Raw genomic sequence first — 22,737 nt, forward strand, 5'->3', positions numbered from 1 at the left:
GGAGGGCGGGGAGGGGCCGGGCCGGGCCGGGCCGGGCCGGGCCAGAGCTGCCCCGAAACCGAAAGCGCCTCGGGGGCCCGGGAGCCGCGCGGCGCTGCCCCAAACGGCCCCGCGGCGCTCCGGGGGGGTCGGGCACGCTGGGCCCTTCCAGGCTGGGGTGGAAACCTCGGCTGTAGGTGAGAGGGAGACGCTGCTGCTGCTGCTGCTGCTGCTGCGGGACACCCCCCTCCCAGCGACACGGGGTAGCGGGAGGAGCGGGAGGGCAGCAGAGGTCCTGGCAGCTGCTTTGACGCGGTCCCCGGCGCGCGTTAGCCTGCGTGCGCCGCTCTGTGAGCACCTGCGATAAGCGGCCTCGCCTGTGCGCGGTGGGGAAGGCCCGCAAAGCTAGTCCCGCTGCTGTCGGGGGGAGAGAAAGTCACAAACATGCTTATCGCAGCACTTGGACTGTTTTCGTGGCAGGCATCACTTCGGGTGCAATCCTGCTGCACTTTCCATGTTTCCTTCCGCTTTTCGTAGCAGCTGAAGATCTGTGGAGCTCAGTCAGGTGCTGTTGAAGGCAAACAGCTAAAGCAATATTGCTATCTATTTTAAAATGAGCAACTATATTTAAAAAGGAAAACCGACACATTAGATACTTATGCTGCTGGACCTTCAGAATTAAAAAAAAAAAGTCAGAAGATGAACATGCTTTTTCTTCACTTGTTGAGCTTCCATGAATATAGTATGTCAGGAAAAGTAACTTCTTGTAGCAATTGTGTGCTGCTCAGATAAGCAAATATATAAAAAAAAAATTTAGATCAGGGCTGTGATCATACAAGATGCTGGGTGTCATGCATGTCAAAGAGAAAATAAAAGTGAGTGTAAGGTAAAGAAAAAAGGAGAAATAAATCAGTTGTTTTGGAAAGTGTGCTTAGTTCACTATTTATTTTCCCAGGGTGTCAAATTATTTTACTAATGCCTGGTATAAACTGACTGCTTGTTGAGACAGGCAGTAACTAAATCCAGTCAAGAGACTGTGTCTTGCTTTACTGAAATGACATTTGTCCATTGCTATAGTGCTTTTCTGATGGCAGAGCAGAGCCACCACGGTTTTTATCAAGTTCCAGCTTTGACTCTTGTCTTGCAAATGCCTGTGCGCCCAAATTGGCTGTGTGTCTAGTTCTGCTGAAATCAGTACATCAAGTTTGAGTCACCCTGTGTCTGAGGAAGGCTCCCTGCCTCTGTCTGAACTGCTTTCTGTCCTAATGATTGCTTTGTCCCCACTATGGCAGCACCTTAAATTCTCAGCAGATCTACTGAGGAGTGCGGAAAGGCACAATGTGCCTAAGTGTTCTCAGTTTACTCAGGGAGAGCACAGGCACGCCGTGCAAAAGCCTCTGCCAAAGTAGAGAAGAGAGGATTGTTCTTCTCGCTAATAGCACTTGCTTTGTATTTGCTGACTGAACAGTTTTTAATGAAATGTTTCTAGAAGTTTAACTGAGTTGCAAAAAGGTTTGGGCTTTATTTTTTTTTAGCAAGGAAAAACTTCATGGAATATTTTGATGTTAAGCAGAATATATAGCACTTCCAATGCTCAATACAATTAAAGTTGTTCTGACATACTTAAGTGGAACTTAAAAGGGATAAAATATATGCATAACTGGGAATATGCCACCATCTAGTCTCGTAAGTAACACTTAAGCATACAAATGCATACGTGATAAAAGACTGACAGCATGCTCTCCAAGCAAACAGTAAATTCTTATTTAAAGTCTTTGGGGTCACATGTAAAACTATTAATTATAGTGGTTAGCTAAAAGATGTGGAAGTCTTAACAGTTACTGCATTAAAAAAAGTTAATAGCTCAACAAAGTGTTTGAAACGTGCTTGTAGGCTTTTACAAGAAAACAGAATTTGGTTTTTTTGCAATTATGAATTCTGCTTGAATCGCCTATTGCATTTGCTTGTCTAGCCCTTTGATAACTTTGAAATGAAAGTATTTTATACATATTAATTAACATGAACTTGCATCACTTTATGTGTTCTCCCCAGATGGGGCCAAGCTGATGATGCAAATGCCCCTGGGCATGGTGCTTATCAGATGTCAGTAGACTATTGATTAATGTGCTTGGGAATAAGCACTGCAAGGTTGCTTCATAAACAGATCATCCAAAGTCGCTCCACTGGTCTGTCAGTCTCATGACCCAGAAATCTGTATGTGCAAAAATGTTCCTAATGAGGCAGGAGAAGGAAAATGAAAAGTTTTGCCAGTTTTGCTGTTACTGTGGCATTGAAGACATTGCCCCCTGCTGGCTCTGTGCAGCCAGACTGAAAGTTTAATCAGGAACTTAAATAAGGACAGGGATTTGGAGCAGTCTTTTGTATTGATTTTCTTATTTATATGGCTACTCAGTATGAATTTTATTAGAAATAGATAATGTGGAAATCAATTGTATTTAATATTACCAATTGTTATTCAAAAAGTTCTGTTTTATAGTAACTAATGTACTCTGTATGGTGTTCCTTCAACTTTGCCAAATGCATAAAAATATCATTTCGTATTTCAGTGTAAACAGAACACAATGTGTACTCCTAGCCCTTTCCTGTTATTTTAATTAAAGTGTAACTCCCCAGATGGTCAGAAGATATCTTCTGGAACCAGTAATCGGTTTTTGATTTAGAAAAGATTCTGGATTAATACTATGACTCTTAGGTGGAGCATGAAAATCTGTAAAAGTCTCATCTAAACTTCATTATACTATGAGACTTTACAAGCTGGAGTGTGGACTTCCACTGCACACAGTAATTTAAAATATGGATGGTTTTTTAGTGAGAGTCTGGTTTGAAATTGTTTTTTGTGAATCATGAGGTACATTATTCTTGCAGGAGTTTGCTGTTCTGGCCTCACTGTGATATCACAGATTAACCTAATCACTTTGTAATGCAACACAGTAAATAGTGTCATAGCACAGGCTACTGGCTGAAGAAATGTTTTATTATGGTTTGACCTTAAAAGTCGGAGGAGGAGTATGGAAGCTCCATGTAGTCTTAACTGTGTCCTGTCTGGTTTTTGAATGTGAAGGTTTGATCCTTAGAGATGGAGCGTTCCAGGTTCCTGCAGAATAAATGATGATCAAATACTGACCGTTACCATTTGGCTTGGAAAGCACCTTCCTTTCTGCTGTCAAACAATACAAAGCTGCTGCCTCGGGAGGAGGCAGCAGCCTTTGGGGGCCCCAGGACTCTGGGAGAGGAATGGGAGCCCCGTATGTGCAAGCTAACACCCTCTGTCTGGCTACTCAGCCACTCGGGTGGCACTTCCTAGCTCAAGGAAAGGGCAGTTCAGGTGCATAAGCAAACTTAATTTTCAGGCCTGCTCTGCCTGAGAAACTTTACAGTACCAAAGGGGAAAATCACCATGTAATGCTCCGGTTTAATTTCAGGTTTCCTTGAATTGAAGGCTGTTTGGTTTGATGTTGTCCAAACATAAAAAGTCACAGAACAGGCTACTGAAGTGTTTAATGTATCACACCACCAGTGTCAAAAAAATGGATAAATTCTAAAGCCTCTGCCATAGTAAGATGTTATAAATTAATATTTGCAGATAGATATACTTGTGTTTGTCTAGACCAATTTTGTTCAGCACAGACTAAGAGGAAAAAATGTTATCAGTAGGAAGAAAAACTGATGTGGTTTTCAGGGGATGTTTGTTAAGTTTTACTTCACTGGTAATCTGTTTTGTAATCAAAAAGAAAGTGTAGCAAGTTGACATGAAATTTGGGATATACAAAACCCAAACAGGTTTTATTCTTAAATCCACCCTCTTCTAGCCTGAAAATATTTTAAATTCCTGGGGAGAAGAACATGTAAAACTGCTCCAGTAGGCTCACAGATTGCCTGCTCTGCCTGGGTCTGCTCCACCTGCCTCAAGGGAAAGGCCTGTCATCTACATTAAAATTACACTCTTCTGTAGTTAGTTTTGCTGTAGCTCTGCTCTGTACATGAAGATTGAATCTGTGCTTCTACTCCTGGAGGAAAAAAAAATAAATGCAACAAGAACCAGAAAATGCCTACTAAAATAATTACAACTTGTGAGTGAATCTTTTTAAGCTATGGTGGAGTAATCAGGCATTGGTTATTAGTCTGAGTAACAGCATTGTAGATTTTGATTTGGAAACGTGTGCCTTGCCCTGCACTGATAAATATGTTTGAGGGGAAGAGAATTTCCCTCATAGATAAGGTGAAATAGAGCTGAGTAGTAGGAGGAATCCTATTACAAATTCCATTTAAAATGTGAGCAGAGTTCAAAATCTGTCTCTTAATCATCTTGCTTAAATTGCATCTTTGTCCCTGAATTTCCCTATCTATGAAGAGGAGACAGTGATACTTGCACTCATTTTTGTGAACCCATTGCTTACATGCAGACAAAAAGCTCCATGTGAGAGTGGAGTGCATCACTGAATAAGGGGATTTTTGCATGAGACTGGGATGCTGACTGGTTGCACTGACTCAATCATTAAAATGAGTCTGGTATATGATTTTTGTTTCCGTAAACTGAATGTACATAGCTGCCTCCTGTCTGTAGGAACAATTTAAATGGGGAAAGAGAGCACCGCTTGCACAGCACTTAAATCTGCAGAGTGTTTAGCTATTAAGATTATACTGAGTCAGATCCTGTTTTCTTCCTTATAAGAATAATATTTCAAATAGGATTTTTTTTTCTATAAGGAGCCCAAGGGAAGAGACTTGTAATCAGTGCACTTTGCAATTAACATGACAGCTGAATTTGGGGAAAGCTATGATATTTTCCTCCTTGCTACTTCCTGAATTCCTTTGTGCCATTGCTAATGGGATACATATTTCTCTTTCTTAGTCTCACTAAGTAGCCCCTTGTGGCATAGAATAACGTGAATTTTTCAGGCCTGGATTGGCCTGTGCGTTCTGGTATCCTGCATACCAACATTCTTACTCTGTTGGCCCAAATTGAGTTCCTGTGATTTTTCACAAAATATAGCCTGTGGATTAATCAACATCTGCAGCTGCTGTCAGATAAAAATTATGTTAGTTTAATCATGGAAACAGTTTTTTCTCTGGAGAAAGAAGACCCACCCATGGCAATCTCAAAAATTTTTCTTTTACAGAGCATCTTTCTAAATATTTCTGTCTCTTGATTCTTCTGTTTCCATTCTAAGTAATTTTGGGGGCTGCTCAGTTCCATGGGTCTAAGTTCATAGTTCTTGAATTGTGCTTCAAGCAACTGCTGAGAAGTTATTTGGTGTTTAGTTTGTATTGCTGTTGTATTTAGAAGCCTTGATTATAAAGCCTACTGTGCGAGATAATGTGTAGGGATAATGTAAGGGAGACAGAGAAAAGGAACAGAAGTAAACTTTACTCCTTGGATAAAGTTCCAGACAGCTCCGCTCTAGAATTATTTCTGTATAAAGTAAGCGTTGCTGACTGCTTCAATACAACCCCAAATTATCAAACTGTGGGTTGTGACTCTGCATCTCAATGGTATTTGTTAGCAACACAACTCTTCAGATATTTCTCATACCTTTGCATACCTCCACAAAATGCAAAGTTACATATTTACACCATACAATAAAAGTTCTGTTTTGATTCTAGCTCTAACTGGCCTAAGTATAGTAACTTTGCCTGTTTTTTGTTTGGTAGATCTACTTTTTTTCTGGTTAGCTAGAAAAACAAAATTACCTCAAACATGCATGGGCAGTATTGCTATAATTAAAGTTGTTTAGACCACCTGAAGGTGATCTAAAGTGCATTTCTGTAGTTATGCGTGTGTTCAAGTGTATTTCCAGTAGATATTAGTTGAGGCTTTGCATGATCAACATTTCTGTTGATTTAATCTGCAGGTATCTTACATTGAATAGCCAAATAAAACTACCTACATATCATCCTCCTGTTTGTGAGCATTTTGTTAAAATGACTTGTTATGTTAGAGTTCTGATAAAGGAAAAAGAAGGTCAGTTCCCTGAGGCTGTGATCACCTTAACTCTTCCTCCTCCAGCTCTGCGCCCCCTCCCTGCCCCCCTTGCTGCAAGTTGCAGGTAGTAATGTTGCAGGGCAACAACCCTTACAGTTCAATTCTTGATTAATCTTCTTCTAATTAATTCTTGATTAGTTTTCCCGCTGTCTGTGCAAAAGATCAAATCTGAGCTTGGTGGGCACCTAGTTTTGCGTGCCTGACTTTGTAACCCTCAGTCGGCTCATAGTACCTTGCACTTTGCCTCTGGATGGTCTCTGTGTTTCAGAGTAGTGTCATTTATAGAAAACTAAAACTGACCACAAGAGGACTCAGCTAAGAAAATGTTTATGATAATGACAAAATTGTTGTTTAAACTTTTCTTTACAGTTTCCTCATTCTGTGTAGAAACATTAGTTTTGGGATACCAGCATTTATTCATTTCACAGGTATGAGTTCAACCTGCTTTGTAAGCAATATTTTAAAAACTGGCTTTGCTATGTCATTCACTCCTCTTCAGGGAACTGTGACTTTTGTGTTCTGTTCTTACAGTCATGACCCCTGTCCTCCCTCCCAACTATACTGAAAGAAAGACAGGAGAGCAAGAAAGTCATTTGCCTACTATTAGTTTGTGGATAGCTTTCTGAGCTGTAGAAATATTACCTTTCTCTCTGACTCAATTCAAAGTCCTATTGACAGTTTTAATATGTTATCAGCATTGCCATATATTTGAATTGCATTTACAGCACAGTGTCTACTTGTTTGGCTATCTGGATTTGCATTTTATTTGGGGGCTTGCACCTAAACTGGTGTTATCAAATAACTTAAAACCTATACCACAAATCCCTCTATACAAAAAAATGTTAAATAACATCTATTCATTGCAAGGAAAATATGAAATTGAGCTATTTTCATCCAATAAAACTTGGCTTTGTACAGCATTTTTCGTGCAAATTGTCTTTGAATGCTTTAGAAGTAAATAATATTGAAAGGGGAAAGAGGCATTTTGAGTAAACATAGCCAGGAAAGAGAATATTCCTCAATTTACAGAAATTAGGTAGTCAGATGAAGGAGATTACAGAAAGGTGTGTATGTTTGTGTTAGAACTCGGTGACAGGATGCGGTGCTCTCTCCTATGTATCACAAGATATGTAAAAAGATATATAACAGAGAAACTGGGACAAAACAAAACCAGTGATCTTGAGTAGAACCATATCTGCAGAAGGTGCTATGTTCCAGTGTGTCTGGTCAGAAATAGAAATGACTTGTTCTTGATTGGAAAGCAAGATCTTAGAATATTTGAAATTAATGTTTCTTTTTGTCATCTTGCAGAGCATTTCTGAGTGATACTTGATTAGCTACTATGAGCCTGCTACATAGTGATAACAGTTGTGGAGCCCGAGACCTGGAAAGTGGCTGCTGTGCAGCCATGGCCAGTGCCTGCAGTGTTGGAGCAAAAGAAGATAGTGTAAGCGTCAACAGTGGGGCTGGAAATCCTCCAAGCTCTTTCACAGAGGAAACTCAAGGATATGATGTGGAGTTTGATCCGCCCTTGGAAAGTAAATATGAATGTCCAATCTGTTTGATGGCTCTTCGGGAAGCAGTGCAGACACCATGTGGACACCGCTTTTGCAAAGGCTGCATTGTCAAATCAATAAGGTAAAGGAAAATTTGTGGAAATTGCTTTTAAGAAGAAATTCACTTGCCAAAGTAAGACAGTTTAAAGGCAATGTAAACTGAATAGAACTTGTTAAGGTGCACATCAGTGAATGGTGATGCTGCTCCTTCAATTTATAATTCATTAAAGATGCTGTCTAATAAACACCATGTATAGCCAAAATATCATGAGTTTTAATAAAACAGTAATATCTGTCTCTTTGCCAGACTTACTTTGGCCAAGTGTCTACCTGAAAATAAGTATGTTAGTGTTCTTTCTTAAAAACTTGTTTAAGAAGAAATAAGTTGTTTTATCTAAGGGATTAAAAGCAAATTCATAAAAGAATCCTTTTGGAACAGCATACTGTGGAATCTTCCTATGAAGATCCTAAAAAGCAAGCTCTTGACACAGTGGAGGTTGCAAGAGCATTAGGTATTTTGCCATTTATACAAACTCACCCAGGTTATGAGTATAAAATTTTGACTGAGCAAACCTTAAATTAAAAAATAATAATCTGGTAGCCAAATCCTCCAAATGAATTCCATCTTCAAGCCAGGATTGTAAAAGCTGACCTTTCTTTATGATTGCTTCTTTCAGTAACCACAGACAACAAGGTTTCTTGCTGCAGATGCAGCAATTTCTGCTTTCTGTTCTCCCCTAGCAATCGCCTGCTTGCTCGCTGGGCTGAAGGAAAGAAAATAGCTTTACGTAAAAGCTACTTAGGTGGCACTCAGGGGAGTGGGAGTGAGATATGGAAGACAAGAGGAGGCTGAGCTGGTAAAAATGAATGGTTGAAAGAGGGAGGAAGGTTCAGTGGCAGGTGGAATGTGCTCCCCTCAAACTGGAATACAGTAGTCATCGTCTCACTCGTGTCAGCAAGGACTGGAACACATTGACAGGTTAGATATTATGCTGTAGGACTTTTCTCCTTAGCGTAAGCTGGATTTTGTCTTATCAATTACTCCCTTGGCTCAAATGTCATGGTTCTTTGGTATGAATCTAAAGACTGAATTCTGTGTGAGGCCCTCATAATGAAATTGGTTGGTTTGTTTGTTTTCTTTTTTAAATACTCCTACTGTGCTGCATTTATAAGATCATTGAAGTCCTTAGAGCTCTGAAGCTGCATACTTAAATCAGAAAATGCCAGCATTAGTTAATTTCCATCCTTACTTTTCACACCTTTGAGCATAAGATCATGAAATTGTCTTCAGCACTGCCTTGTAACATTGTTTTCCCTAGGCACTTTTTTTTTTAGCATGCAGAATGGACAGTGTTTTCTTGATGGTTTTCCATTCCATTTATCTGTAGTTCTATTAGATTTCCATTTACCCGTAGTTCAGCATTTGTAGCTCACATAAATTAATTGCATGCTGGCAAATGTGTTCTCTGAATGTAGTATTTTGTGGTTTTGTGGGCTTCTTTGTAGCTTCTGTCATTGTTGTATCTGATGCTGATAATGTTTCTTCATGGCATCCCTTTTAGATCAAGAAGGAAAGTGTTAGAGCTGGGTACAGAAAGATGAACTTGATTTTACGTTCCCTACTTCTGACAGCAAAAGAGTGGGTTATTCTCCTCTCTAGGAAATGCAAAACTTTATTGCATTTGTTTGCAAGCACAGTTCTTGTTGACATTAATTTAATCAATATTTTTAAGAAAAGAGTGCAAGTTGGTTATCCAGAAAATGTAGAACATTTTGCCTGTGAAAAGTGACTGTCCCATGGATCTGCTGAGGAAGCTGAGACATGCTCAGAACTCCACTAACTGTACCAGGAGATCACCCTTTTTTCCCCCCTCATTCACGACATTACTACTTCTGCAACAAATAAGTCAGGCCTTGCCCAATTGCATTGCTTAGTGGAATTCAAGTCAGCTCAGTGCACAGAATAAGACAAAAGCAATACTAAACCTGTCAGCTATGACTGTGTGTTTCCTATTGCTTAGGCACAAGCAGCTTAGGCTAAGGCTTCACTTTCTAGCCTTTGTTTCACACGTTCCAACCTAAATTCTTTCAAGAGGTTATTGGACAGAATATTATGTGCTTGTAAGCATAGAAGTAGGTTTTTTGTACTAATGAAGGCCGTTAAATTTGGAAGTCCCTAATTACTGTCTCTGAGCTTGCAGTATTTCTTGGCAATAGCAATTTTTATCTGCTTCTTTAACTTGGGAATTTGTGGAAGAAAGAAAAAATAAGAAATCTTTAAACCTTCCCATGAGAGCATGATGTCTATAAATCCTGAAGGTAAATTAGTCAGTGCATAACTATGTTGAGTTTTAGAAATGTCTAGTTACCAATCACTTCAAAGAAGACCAAATTCCTAGCTTTAAAAGGGGATGGGGATAATAACTAAACTTAAGATTACCAGCAAAGGGTCCCTTGTTTCCAGCCTTTCATAACCTTAGTATCTACGGTGATACTGTTTTCCAATCCTTCTGCTTCTGTTGGTGAGCTGCAAAATTATGCTCATGAGTTAGAATTTACCACAGTACTTAGTGAGGAACTACAGTAAGTCTGTGCTGAGAACATAACATATCTCATAGCAGGTAGAAAAGCTTCCTTCTTAAACCTCAGGCATGGGAAATGGTTTCTCTTCCCTTTTAAATTAACAGAGCATTTGCAGGTCTGTAAACAGTGTTAATAACCAGAAGCTCTTATTTGTGTTACACCCTTTCCTCTTTTTACTTCACTTCTTTCTTTGGATAGTATTAACTATTTTAGTGAATACTGAACCAGGTGGCAGGGTTTTTTTTTTCCATCTTGGAGACTATAGAACATCACTGTGATATTTCAGATGTTTAATTAATAGCAGATATTTTGCCTCATTCCCCACTGAAATCAGTCTTTGGAGTGCAGTTTGAGTGAGTGCTTGTGAAAGTAGAGCAGAGTGCTTAAAGTGCCAGACTCCTCTAAGTGGAAGGGCTGAACTGGATGCTTAATGGGGATACGTGGGTTGGGCTGTTAATTTGGGGTATGTAGTGTCTATAGTACAATATTGATTGATGTCATTGAGAAGCTTGTGCAGAAATAAAATGAGAATGGAGAATGATTTTTGCATTGTTAAGTATTATTTGTTTATTAAGGGATTGTCACAGCCTTTGTTCGATCAAGAAAAAAATTGCTTCTGTTTTTCTTCCTCATTTCCCCACTGTCTGCTCTGAGTGAACACCAAGACTGAGGAATTTAAATGATAACAAGGTGGACAAGTAATTGTTGAGTAATTGTTCAGCCTTCTTGTGGCTTAGGCACACAGTTGTATTGGCTGTAATTGTCCGTGCTGAAGAAGATGTGCCTGCAACTAGGAAGATATTTTTTTAAAAGCTTTTAATTGCCAAAAAAGCTTTTTAAGCTTAGATCTTGTCACATCCAGGACATGATTAGTCCAGATGGACTTGATCACAGTAAATGATTGCTTCTCAGAAAGCCTTGGCATCTTTTTAAGTAAAGCTGTCTTAAGTACTGTAAAGCTCGATCAGTCACAGTAGCAAAGATGCTTGCCTACCTAAGTAACTGCAAGTAATAGTTTACAAATATTACTGTCCACAAAATATTTCGTTGGAAATTTTAGAACTAAGTTCAGATGCAGTAGCTAACTAAATTTCTCTCTAGTCTTTCTTCTCCTGTGTCTTATGTCAAAGCTAACTTAGGGCTTGTAGCAGGGCTTACCAAATGTCAGACCCTTCTTCATCAGATGAGCAGGGTTATGAGCTGACAAGGGGCAGCCGGGAGAGCCTTGGATGCGAGCAGGTCATCAGACAACCTGCAGGACTGCAGTTAAGCTGTATGCCTGCTGTTTTGCTTCTAGGTTAAACCACTCAGTTGCTAAAAACATGGGACAGACTTCTTCAAAGAGGATTATTCTGGCTTTGCTTTTCATATCTATAATTAAATTGCCAGTGGAATTACATGAATATTCATTGTATTTCATAGTATGTTATCATTGTTTCACAGGTACCATTGAGGGTGGCACAGCTCACCCTGATGAATAATTCCAGCATAGGAAAGCCGCCACTGAGGAGTAACAACCTGCAATGTAAATTAGAGCTGAAGTGCATGAACTCAGTTCTGTGATGGGGAAATTTATAGCATCTTCTTTGTAGTTAGATCTAAGCGGCCTTAAGCATTCCTGTTTTAACCCCAGACTGCTAGTCATTTAAACTGGGGATCCAGTTATCATTATTTAAAATTAATCTATTGTTGGCTATTATTAAACGTAGTTACCTTTTGCACGTTGAAGTAAGGCTGCTGTCTCACCAGCAGGCATACTGAACTATCCATAAACTTCACTAAATAGGATATTTGTAACCAAATTGTACTGTAACAGCTGRTTTCCTGTAGTTTGCCTGTGACTTGGGGGAAGGTTTCTGGGTTGTGGCAAAGATCAGCGCGCTACTGAGGGAGCTACAAGATGAAATGGTGCGCTAACATTTTCTTTTTTCCATTTGTTTAGGAGAGCGACTCTCAGACTTGTGGCAAACTAGCTCTTAAGAGCAAAACCCTGGAAAGGAAGTTCATTGTCTCTTTCTGAAGTCTAACGTTTCCCCCCACTTCCTCTCGCAGCGTTGCTAATAAAGTAGTTGCTGACCAATTATTTCCTTGTCCAACAGAGAACACAAATTCCCTCCTGTCCTCTGCAGCCCACTAGGTTCTGCTTCTCTTCACCCTTGCAAGCAGAAACAATGATCTGGCCTTTGATCTTTGCACCGCAAATGCTCTCTGACTTTTTTTCCACCTCATGTATTTTTCCATATTATTGCTATTTTCCATTAGTACTGTAGCTCAGAGACTTTGATCCCTCATGCACCTTAACTATATTATTTAGTTGTGTATGTTGACTTACTGCTTTCAGAAATGAGCTAATATGGGGTAATATTTTTTTAAGGAAAATTTGGGGAGGGTCCCCTTTTGCTTCCACTTCTGACGATTATCATGTTTTAGCACAGGCTGACAGAACTTGACGAAGTGCCACATGCTGTCACTTCCCCTGTGTGAGCTGCATGCACCTAGGCTTCACCATCAGATTCCAGACTTTCACCAGTTAGCATTGAACGTCCAGTCAATTTGCTGTTGAGATGGTATCAGATACTATACCAGATCCCGTACCCAGTGCCATTTCATAGTTTTAATGTCACCTTCTTAGTAATTCTTGCTGTGCAGAAATACACAGATTGAAGTGCGGGCCAACTGGTCCAATGGTTTTAAAACAGAGACAGGAAAATGGGCTATACAGAAAGTTCTGTCAAATAGATGAAATGAATCTGGAAAAGAGAAGACTTCTCTGCCTTCTCTCTCTGGTACGAATGGCTTGACTGTTGTAACAAAATAAGATGTTTATAAAGTGCAAAAGAAAGAGAAGGTCCAAGAATCTTTAAAGGACTGTTTCACTGATGTTTGAGCTGTGTGAAGTATTTGCAGAAATAGGACCCTAAGTTCTCAGCTTCTCTATATCCTCCTCAAGTTTATTCCAGAGTATCCAGCAGGGCATTTGTCCAATTAGAAACTACTAAATTAGAACAGTACTGCAATCACAATAGTAGCGCTTCAAGTGAAATTTGTATATTGGCAATTTCTCTGATTTACTTTGTATAATTTCTGGTAATTGCTGCATACATGCCATTATTTTCAAAGACTGTCTTCATGTGTTATAAATTGGCCACAAATGTCTTGATAGTATAAAATTATTTTAAATTAAGGGCAAAGAAAATTTGGAATCTCTTTTTCCTTGTCTCCATCTTTTTCTTTTCTGCGTTGTAGAGATGCCGGTCATAAATGTCCAGTAGACAATGAAATTCTGCTTGAAAATCAACTTTTTCCTGACAACTTCGCTAAACGGGAAATCCTTTCATTAATGGTGAGGTGTCCCAACAAGGGCTGCTCTATGAAGATGGAGTTGAGGCATTTGGAGGTGAGAATTAGTTTTGAAAATACAGAACCCTGTTTTCTTAGGCAAGTAAAAATTCAAAGTAACTTAATACAGGTGGTCATACCTGATAACCTGTTTATGCTGATTCAATATATTGTTCATTCAAGCCTATAACTGTTTGTTTTTTAAGAAGAGTGTAACTGTAGTTAGGTCATTCTCAAGTGAACATCATAGCACATGAAAAATTATATTAATACAGCTTGGTCTTTAGGATCATTCTTGTTTGCCTTTTCATCAACTTTATCTGTACTGCACACGGGTTCCCTAAAGTCAGTTTAATATTCCCTCAAAGTAGTCAGATATATTAGATGAAATAATTATTTGTTTTGGAAAATAATACACTGTTATAAGGGCAATCATACAGCTGAATTTACCTGAGGGCATTGTTAAAGCTCTGAGTAAGGTCCTCATCTTAGTAATGGGACACTGACAGGCCATTAGTTAGTAAAGTCACCATGAGGATTGCTTGCATGAAGGAAAGATTCCAAGTTGTTTATGTTCCCCTTGGACAGCTGAGAGTCTAGTACCTGTCTGCAGTGTCAAATTGCCTTCTTTTGCCCATGTTCAGGATCACCAGCTGCAGTGCAATTTCTCCACTGTGGAGTGCCCACAGTGCCAAGGATCCTTCCAGAAGAACCACCTAAAAGAGCACATGACACAGGAGTGTCCGAGGCGTCAAGTCTGTTGTCCAAACTGTGCCACATCTATGGCTTATGAAGATAAAGAGGTACTTAAGCAAGAGCGTCTTTCATCTCCTTTCATGTGTTTTTGCTTGTAAATGCAACATCAGTTTAAAAAAAAAAAGTTTTTTTGTCTAGCAGAACTTTCCATGCTGCACAGGTGAGAAGCTGTGAATTCCAGGATGTTTGTTTAGGACAGTAGAAATTTGGGGAGAGGACTCTGCTTAGACACACTACTCGGAAACCCTGTGGTGTCCAAAGGCTTGGTGTAAGAACCATTGATTTTTGGCCTGATCATCAGAGAGGGCAATATCTACTCCCAAAATAACAGAACAGTATCCTGCTTTTACAGTTTGTTCTGCCTCTCTGTGGGCAGAAAGAATGTGTAGAGAGATGCATCTTAAGGGGGGAATCTGCTAACACACAAGACAAGGATCACTTCTGAATTCTTCCTGTAGCTCTGTGTTTCTACCTGGGTGATGCTGGGCACAGCCCGTTCCCTTTTTAGCTTCCATTTGTTTCTCCATAAATGGGTGTGTTTTATCTCAAGGACTCTTAAGTTTATTGTAAGTATATGGTATCATATTTGTGAATTGTCAATGATACCTCATACATTCCAGCAATACGAGAAAAAAATCATTTAATACATTTCCATTGGAACTGAATGTGCACTTCAGAAATGTCTAGCTAAATTCAGACTCCTTTGGAACATAAGAGCTTTAGGAAGTAAAATTTCTGCATCTTTATGAATTTCTCATATGCAACCGGGAAAAAACAAGAGGTATAGGAAACATGCTGTTCAGGGTAAGGAGATTGTCTTTTTTTTCCACAGTTAAATTCAGCAAAATGCAAAATTTGAAACTTAAATAAAAATTGATCATCTCAGCAGAGATTATCAGCATTCTTTTAAGTTATCCATAGGTAACATTATTAATTCTTTATTTCCTTTCTTTTTCTCTGTTTGATAATTAAGCTTCACGACCAAACCTGTCCACTAGCCAACGTGTTTTGTGAATATTGCAATACAGTGCTCATCAGAGAGCAGGTAAGAGGCAGCCTTCCTCTGGGCCTTATTTGAGTCAGATGTTTTGTGTCCACATTGCTTCTTTAAGGTCAGATTAAACTTGAAGAAACAGTTCATCCACTAGCAAACAAACCATGCTCTGTCTCTCATGCACACTCTTGCTCTCTGTTGCTCGTTCTTGCTCACTGTCGCTCTCTGTTGCTCGTTCTTGCTCACTCTCGTTCTCGCGTGCTTCTTCGCATGCTCGTTCGCACTTGTCCTTTGGCACACACGCGTGTTCTCTCTCACGTTCACTCGCCCTCGTGCTCACCCTCATTCTCGCTCGCTCTTTCTCGGGCTCGCTCACGCTCCCTCGCGTGCCCTCCCTTGCCTTCGCACGCGTTCTCATGCCCACCCTCATGYTCGCGCACTCTCTTGTGCGCGCTCTCGTGCTCGGTCTCTCGTGCACGCGTGTGCTCTGTCATGCTCTCTCTCATGTTCGCGCACTGTCTCTCACATGCACGCTTTCCTTCTTGCGCTCTCATTCCCTCCCTTTCTCATTCCTTGTTCTCTCTCATGGTTGCTCACTCTCTCACACACGCTCATGCACTCTCGTTCACGCACATTCTCGTTCACGCACATTCTCGTTCACGCACATTCTCGTTCACGCACATTCTCGTTCACGCTTTTTTGGGATGGGATGGCAGTCAAGCTAATGACCTGGGTTAGGGTAAAGAATGATTTTGTGAAATTGGAGAACTAGTCTGAAAAAACAGGGCTGAGTTCAGTAAAGACAAAGGCAAAAACAGAGCAGTGAGATAACTGGGTCTGGAAAACATGGGCCTTTAGAAATATTGAAGTAACTTGGGCTTTTGAGGGAAGAGGATAGTTAATAGAGACAACTATTTTTAAGTATATGAAAATAGGGCTACAGACAGGAAGGAGATGAACTGTGATCTAGCTTGAGGGTAAGCTAGAAACAAAAGGCTTATATTACAGCAAGAAAGCCTGGATATTTGCTGATCCCTAATGTGAGACCAAAGGCAATGAAGTGCTAGAGTATATGCAAGGAGGATGTCAAATTATTTTCATTAGCTGACCTTTTTGTTCAAAACTGCCATATGTCTTTGAGAAATGATACAGGAATAAACTGATCTGACTTCAGATGCCTATTCAGTGTCCATGTAGCGCTATTCTTTTAAGATGTTATAAGAGAATACTCTTGATGGAAAAATTAACTTCACGACTGCTCTGTTCTAGATGCCTAACCATTATGATAATGATTGTCCTACTGCCCCCGTACCATGTTTTTACAGCGCCTTTGGGTGTCCTGAAAAGGTAAGCCTTTTATCAGAATCATTAATTGCAGATTTCTGCATTTTTAAGAGATGTTCCTATTGTTGTCTCATTCACAAATCACTATTTGGACTGGTGGGTGGGTGGTTTTTTGTGTGATTGGTTGGTTTGGGGGGGTTTTGTTTGTTTTTTTTTAATTCTAAAACACTCCTGTTGGCCTGATACAGTGCTTTCCAAAAGCCCTTCTCAAATTTAAAAAATTCTTTGTGGATGATTAGTTCGATGTACTAATTTTGGTAATCTGTGAGTGTATTCTCAGCTTTCATGCCAATAAAGTAGCTTCTTCTAACATCTCTTGTAAAGTTGCGACCAAACATGGCTGTTGGAGTTCAGTGAAGGAAACTTGAGAATGCTCTAACTTTGATTAAATTATAAAATTATTTTATTTGGATGTTCTTCATTGTAGTTGTGCAATAACTCTTTCTAAGAGTGAATTTTTTTGTTCATCCTTTCCCCTACAGTTCTCATAAGCCTTTATATTTGGTACTCTGGAGTCATTTCAGCAGTTCAGTGAAGGGAATACAGTGCTGATTTAGGATACAGAACAAATACTAAATATGTTTATCACTGAAGGAATCCTAGCACTTTTTCACCATGCGATTATTCCGAGTTAAACAGTAATTGCCTACTGGAATTTGCACTTTTTTTTTCATTTGTCAGTTTGTTTCATTTGGCGATCTTAAACTTGGCGCCTTCCATTGGTAAAATGCTACTTTGTCACATTGTCTGTCCTTGATTCACAATCCAGTTTTTCTCCCATAATAGAAGTGAGAAACAAACAGTAGTTTAGTTTTCTTTGGAGCCAATTTTAAGTTGTTATTGCAGATAATGTTTCATATGTTCCTAATGCCACATCTCATTAAATTCTAGATGCAGAGGAATGAACTGGCACGACATATGCAAGAGTTCACTCAGGTTCACATGAGAATGATGGCTCAGAGTTTTCAAAATATCAGTGTTACTGCTACGAATCCTGTACCCTATATCAACGGCCTACCCTTTGAGCCTACCCTCTTCTCCCACGTCTCACATGCCACATATGATTGTAATCCAGAAGTCGAAAACTTCAAAGAAACTATTCAGCAGTTGGAGGGTCGTCTGGTAAGACAAGATCACCAAATCAGAGAACTGATTGCTAAAATGGAGACTCAGAATACTCACATGGTAGAACTCAAACGTACTATCCGAAATTTGGAGGGAAAAATTACTGAAATGGAGGCGCAACAATGTAATGGTATTTATATCTGGAAGATTGAGAACTTCAGTGGACTTCAGAAAGCCCAGGAAGAAGAGCGACCTGTTGTGATGCACAGTCCTGGCTTCTATACTGGAAAACCTGGCTACAAGCTGTGTTTGCGCCTGCATATCCAATTACCAAATGCTCAGCGTTGTGCTAACTTTATATCTCTGTTTGTCCACACTATGCAAGGAGAATATGACAGCCATCTGCCTTGGCCTTTCCAAGGCACAATACGACTTTCTATTTTGGATCAGTCAGAAGGACCTGAAAGGCAGAATCATGAAGAAGTAATGGAAGCCAAGCCAGAGTTGCTAGCCTTCCAGAGACCAACAATTCACCGCAATCCAAAAGGTTTTGGTTATGTGACTTTCATGCACCTGCAAACCTTGAAGCAAAGAACCTTTGTAAAGGATGATACTCTTCTGGTGCGCTGTGAGGTCCTAACACGTCTAGACTTAAACAGTCTTCGCAGAGAAGGATTTCAGGCTCGCAGTACTGATGGGGCTGTTTAACCTGAAAGTCTTGACCAAGGGAATGGAGCCACTGGTCATGTTCTTCAGCCACGGATTACAAGCACGCTTCCTGGTTTATATAGACTGAATGTGTAAAGATCATAAGATTCAGTGTCTGAATCAGTGTCACTCTGCAAGCTAACATAGTTGATCTTCACCTGAATAGAACTTGATGTCGCTGGTACACAATACTTTTTTTCTCTGGGGTCATGTGTTTAAATATTACTTATCATTCTCTCTTAATGTAGTAAGCTACTTCTGTAGCAAGCTAACTAAATGAAGTGTTGTTAATAATCAAAGCTTAATTGCCTGCAGAAGAATCCTGTTGAAGTACCTGGACATCTCTGCTTGGTGAAACAAAAGTCATATCAGAAAAGACTTGTGAACCTTTGTGCCTCACTGCCTTGGTATAGATGTACCTATGCTGTAGCAGGGAAATAGCTAAATAAATAATGCTGAGGGTTTGGGGGTTTTTTGTTTTGTTTTACAGAACTCGGGGAAGATTTGCCTTGGGGTTGAGATGGTGTCTATATTGACTCATCAAGAATTTTGAATTGGCTGTGCTTCTCTTGAAATCTTAAATCAGATTAAGGCTTTGCCAACATCACCTAAAGTGAGATATGCTGTGACTCTTCTCTCCTGTGAAGTTAGCTTCAGGAAGTTGCATGTTGATGTAGAATTGATATTAGAATTTCTGAAAGACATGTGGTAGTGTTGTGGAGAAGGCTAAATGACTCTGAGTTGAGTTCACTGAAGAAACATGTAAGGTGGTCTTAAAGCACCTCCCAAATTCTCTTCATTTGACCAATCTTTTTGTAAGTGTGTATTCCAGGCCAACAATATCAATCAGTGTTGGTAGAGAGATTGTTTAGCATTAGAACAGGATACTTCTGGGCTGGTAGGACCTCCTCCTAGTGCTAGACATTTTTCAGGTTATGAGCGGATACATGAGCAAAGGTATGTACTAACTAGACGAGGTGTTCCAGAGTTTTTTTTGTTTTTTTTAACCGTTAATCAAATCTGAATTTGCACCAAAACTGAACTTGTGACCTAAAATTGCATCTGTTCAAGTGATTCCATGGTGTTCTGGGGACATACAGTGGTCTCCTGTTAATTCTCAGTGGACAGCTGACCATATCAACATCCAAGAGTCATGGGTATTTCTCTGTGCCATTAGATAATAGGAGTTGGGCCACCCTCAACATTTTGGAGGGGAAGAAAAGCCTTCCAATTAGTGTGAGGGAAAGATTGCAATCCTATTTGTTCTCTAGAAGAAAATTCTGGCTTTCATACTGGCCCATTTACCAAACACTAGATTTGCTGTTTAAAGAATTCATGAGCTTCCTAAAATTGCATATATTACTGTTTTCTATACTAAGTGTATGCTATATAAATTAGCTTTGACCAGTCAAAGCTGAGTAGTTGAAGTTCAGTGGTGCTAACATAAGTTTTTAATGTATCATGGTGCTGGTAAAGTTCTGAATTTTGTCTTTAAAAAAAGGGGGGGGGGGAGAGAATTGTTCATCCCATAACTTAAGTACACAGTCAGATACAGAAGAAAGAACTAAGCCATACATAAGCATATGTTCTCTATTATTTCTCCAAACTAGTGAAACAACCTAAAGACGTAAGACACTGCAACTGAAAAGATACTGAAAGCATCCTGGGTATTTAACCCCTCCCTAAGCAATCCAGAAAGCATCATCAGTCAGGAAAGTGCATATTTAATACATAGAAGGCCAATGAAAGAGCACTATAATATATTGATTTGGGGGTTCTCTGCTTACCTGCATGAGATCAAAAATTTCAAGATGCAATATACCACTTTTTCATCATATCCAGCTGAATAAAGTTTATTTTGCAGATGGAGCCTATTAATTGAAGAGGGATTATGTTCAATGGAGTATTGCCACTACTGAAACCTGAACTTCCTGGCTAATGGTAAATGCAGACGGTCTCATTGACTTATTTAGTCAGTTTTATTTAGACTAAGTCTGTGCATTTAGAGGACAGGTGAGCTTATATTACTCAAAATATAAAAAGATCATGCTTTAAAACTATGTCTTTTAAAATCTCTTAAGTAGTTTGTTACATGGAATAGCCTCAACCTATTAGCTGAACTGTTTGGGTGTGTCTTCAGTTACAGCATTCGTAGTAGTTAAACCATTCTTAACCAAGGGCTTTTAATGTATGTAACAGTGCCCAGGTCTAGTAAATACAGAAGGCAGTTCTTGACACTGTACCTTAGTTCTGCAGTCTTTTTCAGGCTGATAGTTCTCTGTTTTTTGTTTTGTTTTGTTTTTCCCAAGATGTTAAGACTACTGAGGTTCTCTTTTATCCAGGAGAAAGGTAGGAAAAAGATTTGTAATTTGAGAGCTTCTTCCTGTCTAAGTTCCTTCCTCAACCTCAGTGATATTAACAAAAATGCTCTTAGTCTGTGTTCTAAGAGTTTATAACCAAGATCCACTAAGTGCATTAATACTTTCCTTTGGAAGTTTTGCATCATGAACCTTCAAGTACAAGAAGCTGAATTTTTGATTTGAGCGTTACATTAGTTCTGATGGAATTCTCGCTTGGGAGGAAGCTCGGTTTGGTGACAGGTTTAGGGGTTTAAGTGAATCAGGTTAATATTGTACAATAGCACAATCCAATAGGAAATAGAAAGCTAGTGCATGTATAATACTGTATTGACCACAGTAATATGAATGCTTTAGTCACTGCTGCTACTTTACTAGTTTTGTATCTTACTATTACCAGGAAAAACTCTGAATGATGCCAAATCACTATAATGCCAGAGTTTTACATGAAAAACTTTCATAGCTAATTTGCTAAATATCAGTTAAAACTTTTCTGTTTTGACAAATTGTAAATGTTAATGAAAGGTTTATTCATCTTGTTGTTCAACTCTCCTCTTTCTCCCCCCGCCTTCCAGACTACTCTTTCTTTTAACTGCAGTTCCAGAGCTTTCTCTTACAAATATCATTTCCAGCTAATGGAAGAACTTACGAGTCTAGATTGTTACCATCTYAGATGTAGTCCTGCTAGCCTTTATTCGAACTTTAAGGCTAGCACTAGAAGGTTCAGTTCCTGTGTGAAAATACACTTCCAGTGAAGCAGCCTCTTTTTTTTCCTGCCTTCCTCCAATCTGATCTCTTCTTTTGAGAAATCATTATACTATGGTGGATTGAGGTATAACGACAAGAAATACTTGAATGGAAGCAGAAGAGTATGCAGCCTTGAGAATTTTCTCTAAAACAAATCTGGAGTAATACGGGGATTGAACCAGTTTCATTTTTTCAGGAATAGAGTGCTTTAGCTCTGTAACTGTTAATGCTTTGCTGCATTATTGGTTCTCAAGGTGTTTTAGAAGGTGGCTTAGCTTCTTTTATCTTTCATATTTCTAATCTTGAACATATTTAAAGTCAGACACTCTTAGTATATGTATTTGCAAAGCTGCTACGGCACAAATTTTCCAAGTATAATATATTGCAAAAGTGTTTTCTTTTTGCCTCTGAATGTCTCCCCCTGCAGGGCAGGGAAAATTATTTTACTAAAAATGTTGGTGTGTCATGTATATGTGGGAACTCAGATACATAAGATGTATAGACTTGTTTTCTAGGTGGTCTCATGATAGGCCTGGTCATGTTTGCCATCAAGGGGTTAAACTTGCTAATGAAACAAAATTAGAATGGCCTTCCTATTATTATTTAGTGACACTTTCTCATCAAATATGTTGATGGCTGATGCAAAAGTTATTCTGGGGTTGCTGTTAAAGGTTTGCGTTGGTTGCATTTGAACAGAATGGAAGTGCTCCTGTTCTCTGGGAAGTATCAATAGATTGTTTAATATATTTTGTAATTAATGCACAGCTATATTTCTGACAGGATTTTGAAAAATAAACTAATTACACTGTGTAGTGTATGTATGTTGCATCTTTATTCATATCAGGGGCTGTTCAGAAAGATTAACTACTACAGGACCTGCCCAGTAATTTCTCAGTCTTGTGGGTTTCAGAGTTGGCCGTTCTATACTGAAGGAGATCATGTATCATATAGCAGTCAAACACTATCAAGATTAAAAACTGTAGTTTATTAACAGGTAGTGTTAGCTTTATTCATTACCAGGAGAAGACAAAGCTAGTGTAATTGATAATAAATTAAGTATTCTTGTGACAATGCTGTCATTCAAGATGCAGCTCTGAAAAACACCCCACATATTGTCACCTATCATCCGGCCACATCCTGCTTGCTTATTATGTTGGTCACAAAAGCAACTATTTGTTGAAACTTTTTGCAAGAGGCTCGGATCGGAAATCAGCAGGAGTTTGAGTTCCTCTCTCAAAAGACATGCTTGCTTCATGGCAGTCTGCTAATTTATCTCAGCCACAGTGTTCTTCTGGATTTGTTTTT

At 39.3% G+C, this 22,737-nt stretch overlaps 1 protein-coding gene across 3 annotated transcripts; it reads left to right on the top strand.

Moving 5' to 3' along the window:
• The first annotated feature begins 152 nt into the window (after window positions 1–152).
• On the top strand, window positions 153–22,249 carry TRAF6 (TNF receptor associated factor 6). 3 transcript variants are annotated; one of them, XR_003251883.1, is made up of 8 exons: window positions 5,972–6,411; window positions 7,295–7,621; window positions 13,369–13,519; window positions 14,106–14,264; window positions 15,191–15,262; window positions 16,481–16,558; window positions 17,447–18,509; window positions 20,193–22,249. XR_003251883.1 is itself a non-coding variant. In XM_026055586.1 (7 exons), exons 2-7 carry the CDS (start codon window positions 7,326–7,328, stop codon window positions 18,326–18,328), a joined length of 1,638 nt encoding a protein of 545 aa, XP_025911371.1. In that variant the 5' UTR covers window positions 153–176; window positions 7,295–7,325; the 3' UTR covers window positions 18,329–22,249. The 3 variants fall into 3 exon arrangements, 2 of the variants coding, with proteins under 2 accessions (XP_025911371.1, XP_025911370.1); XM_026055586.1 differs by lacking the exon at window positions 5,972–6,411 and adding an exon at window positions 153–176 and having other exon boundaries at window positions 17,447–22,249; XM_026055585.1 differs by having other exon boundaries at window positions 17,447–22,249.
• The last annotated feature ends 488 nt before the right edge of the window (window positions 22,250–22,737 follow it).

This window comes from Apteryx rowi, unplaced genomic scaffold (assembly GCF_003343035.1).
Source record: "Apteryx rowi isolate R43461 unplaced genomic scaffold, aptRow1 scaffold_124, whole genome shotgun sequence".
Taxonomy (NCBI): Eukaryota; Metazoa; Chordata; class Aves; order Apterygiformes; family Apterygidae; genus Apteryx; species Apteryx rowi.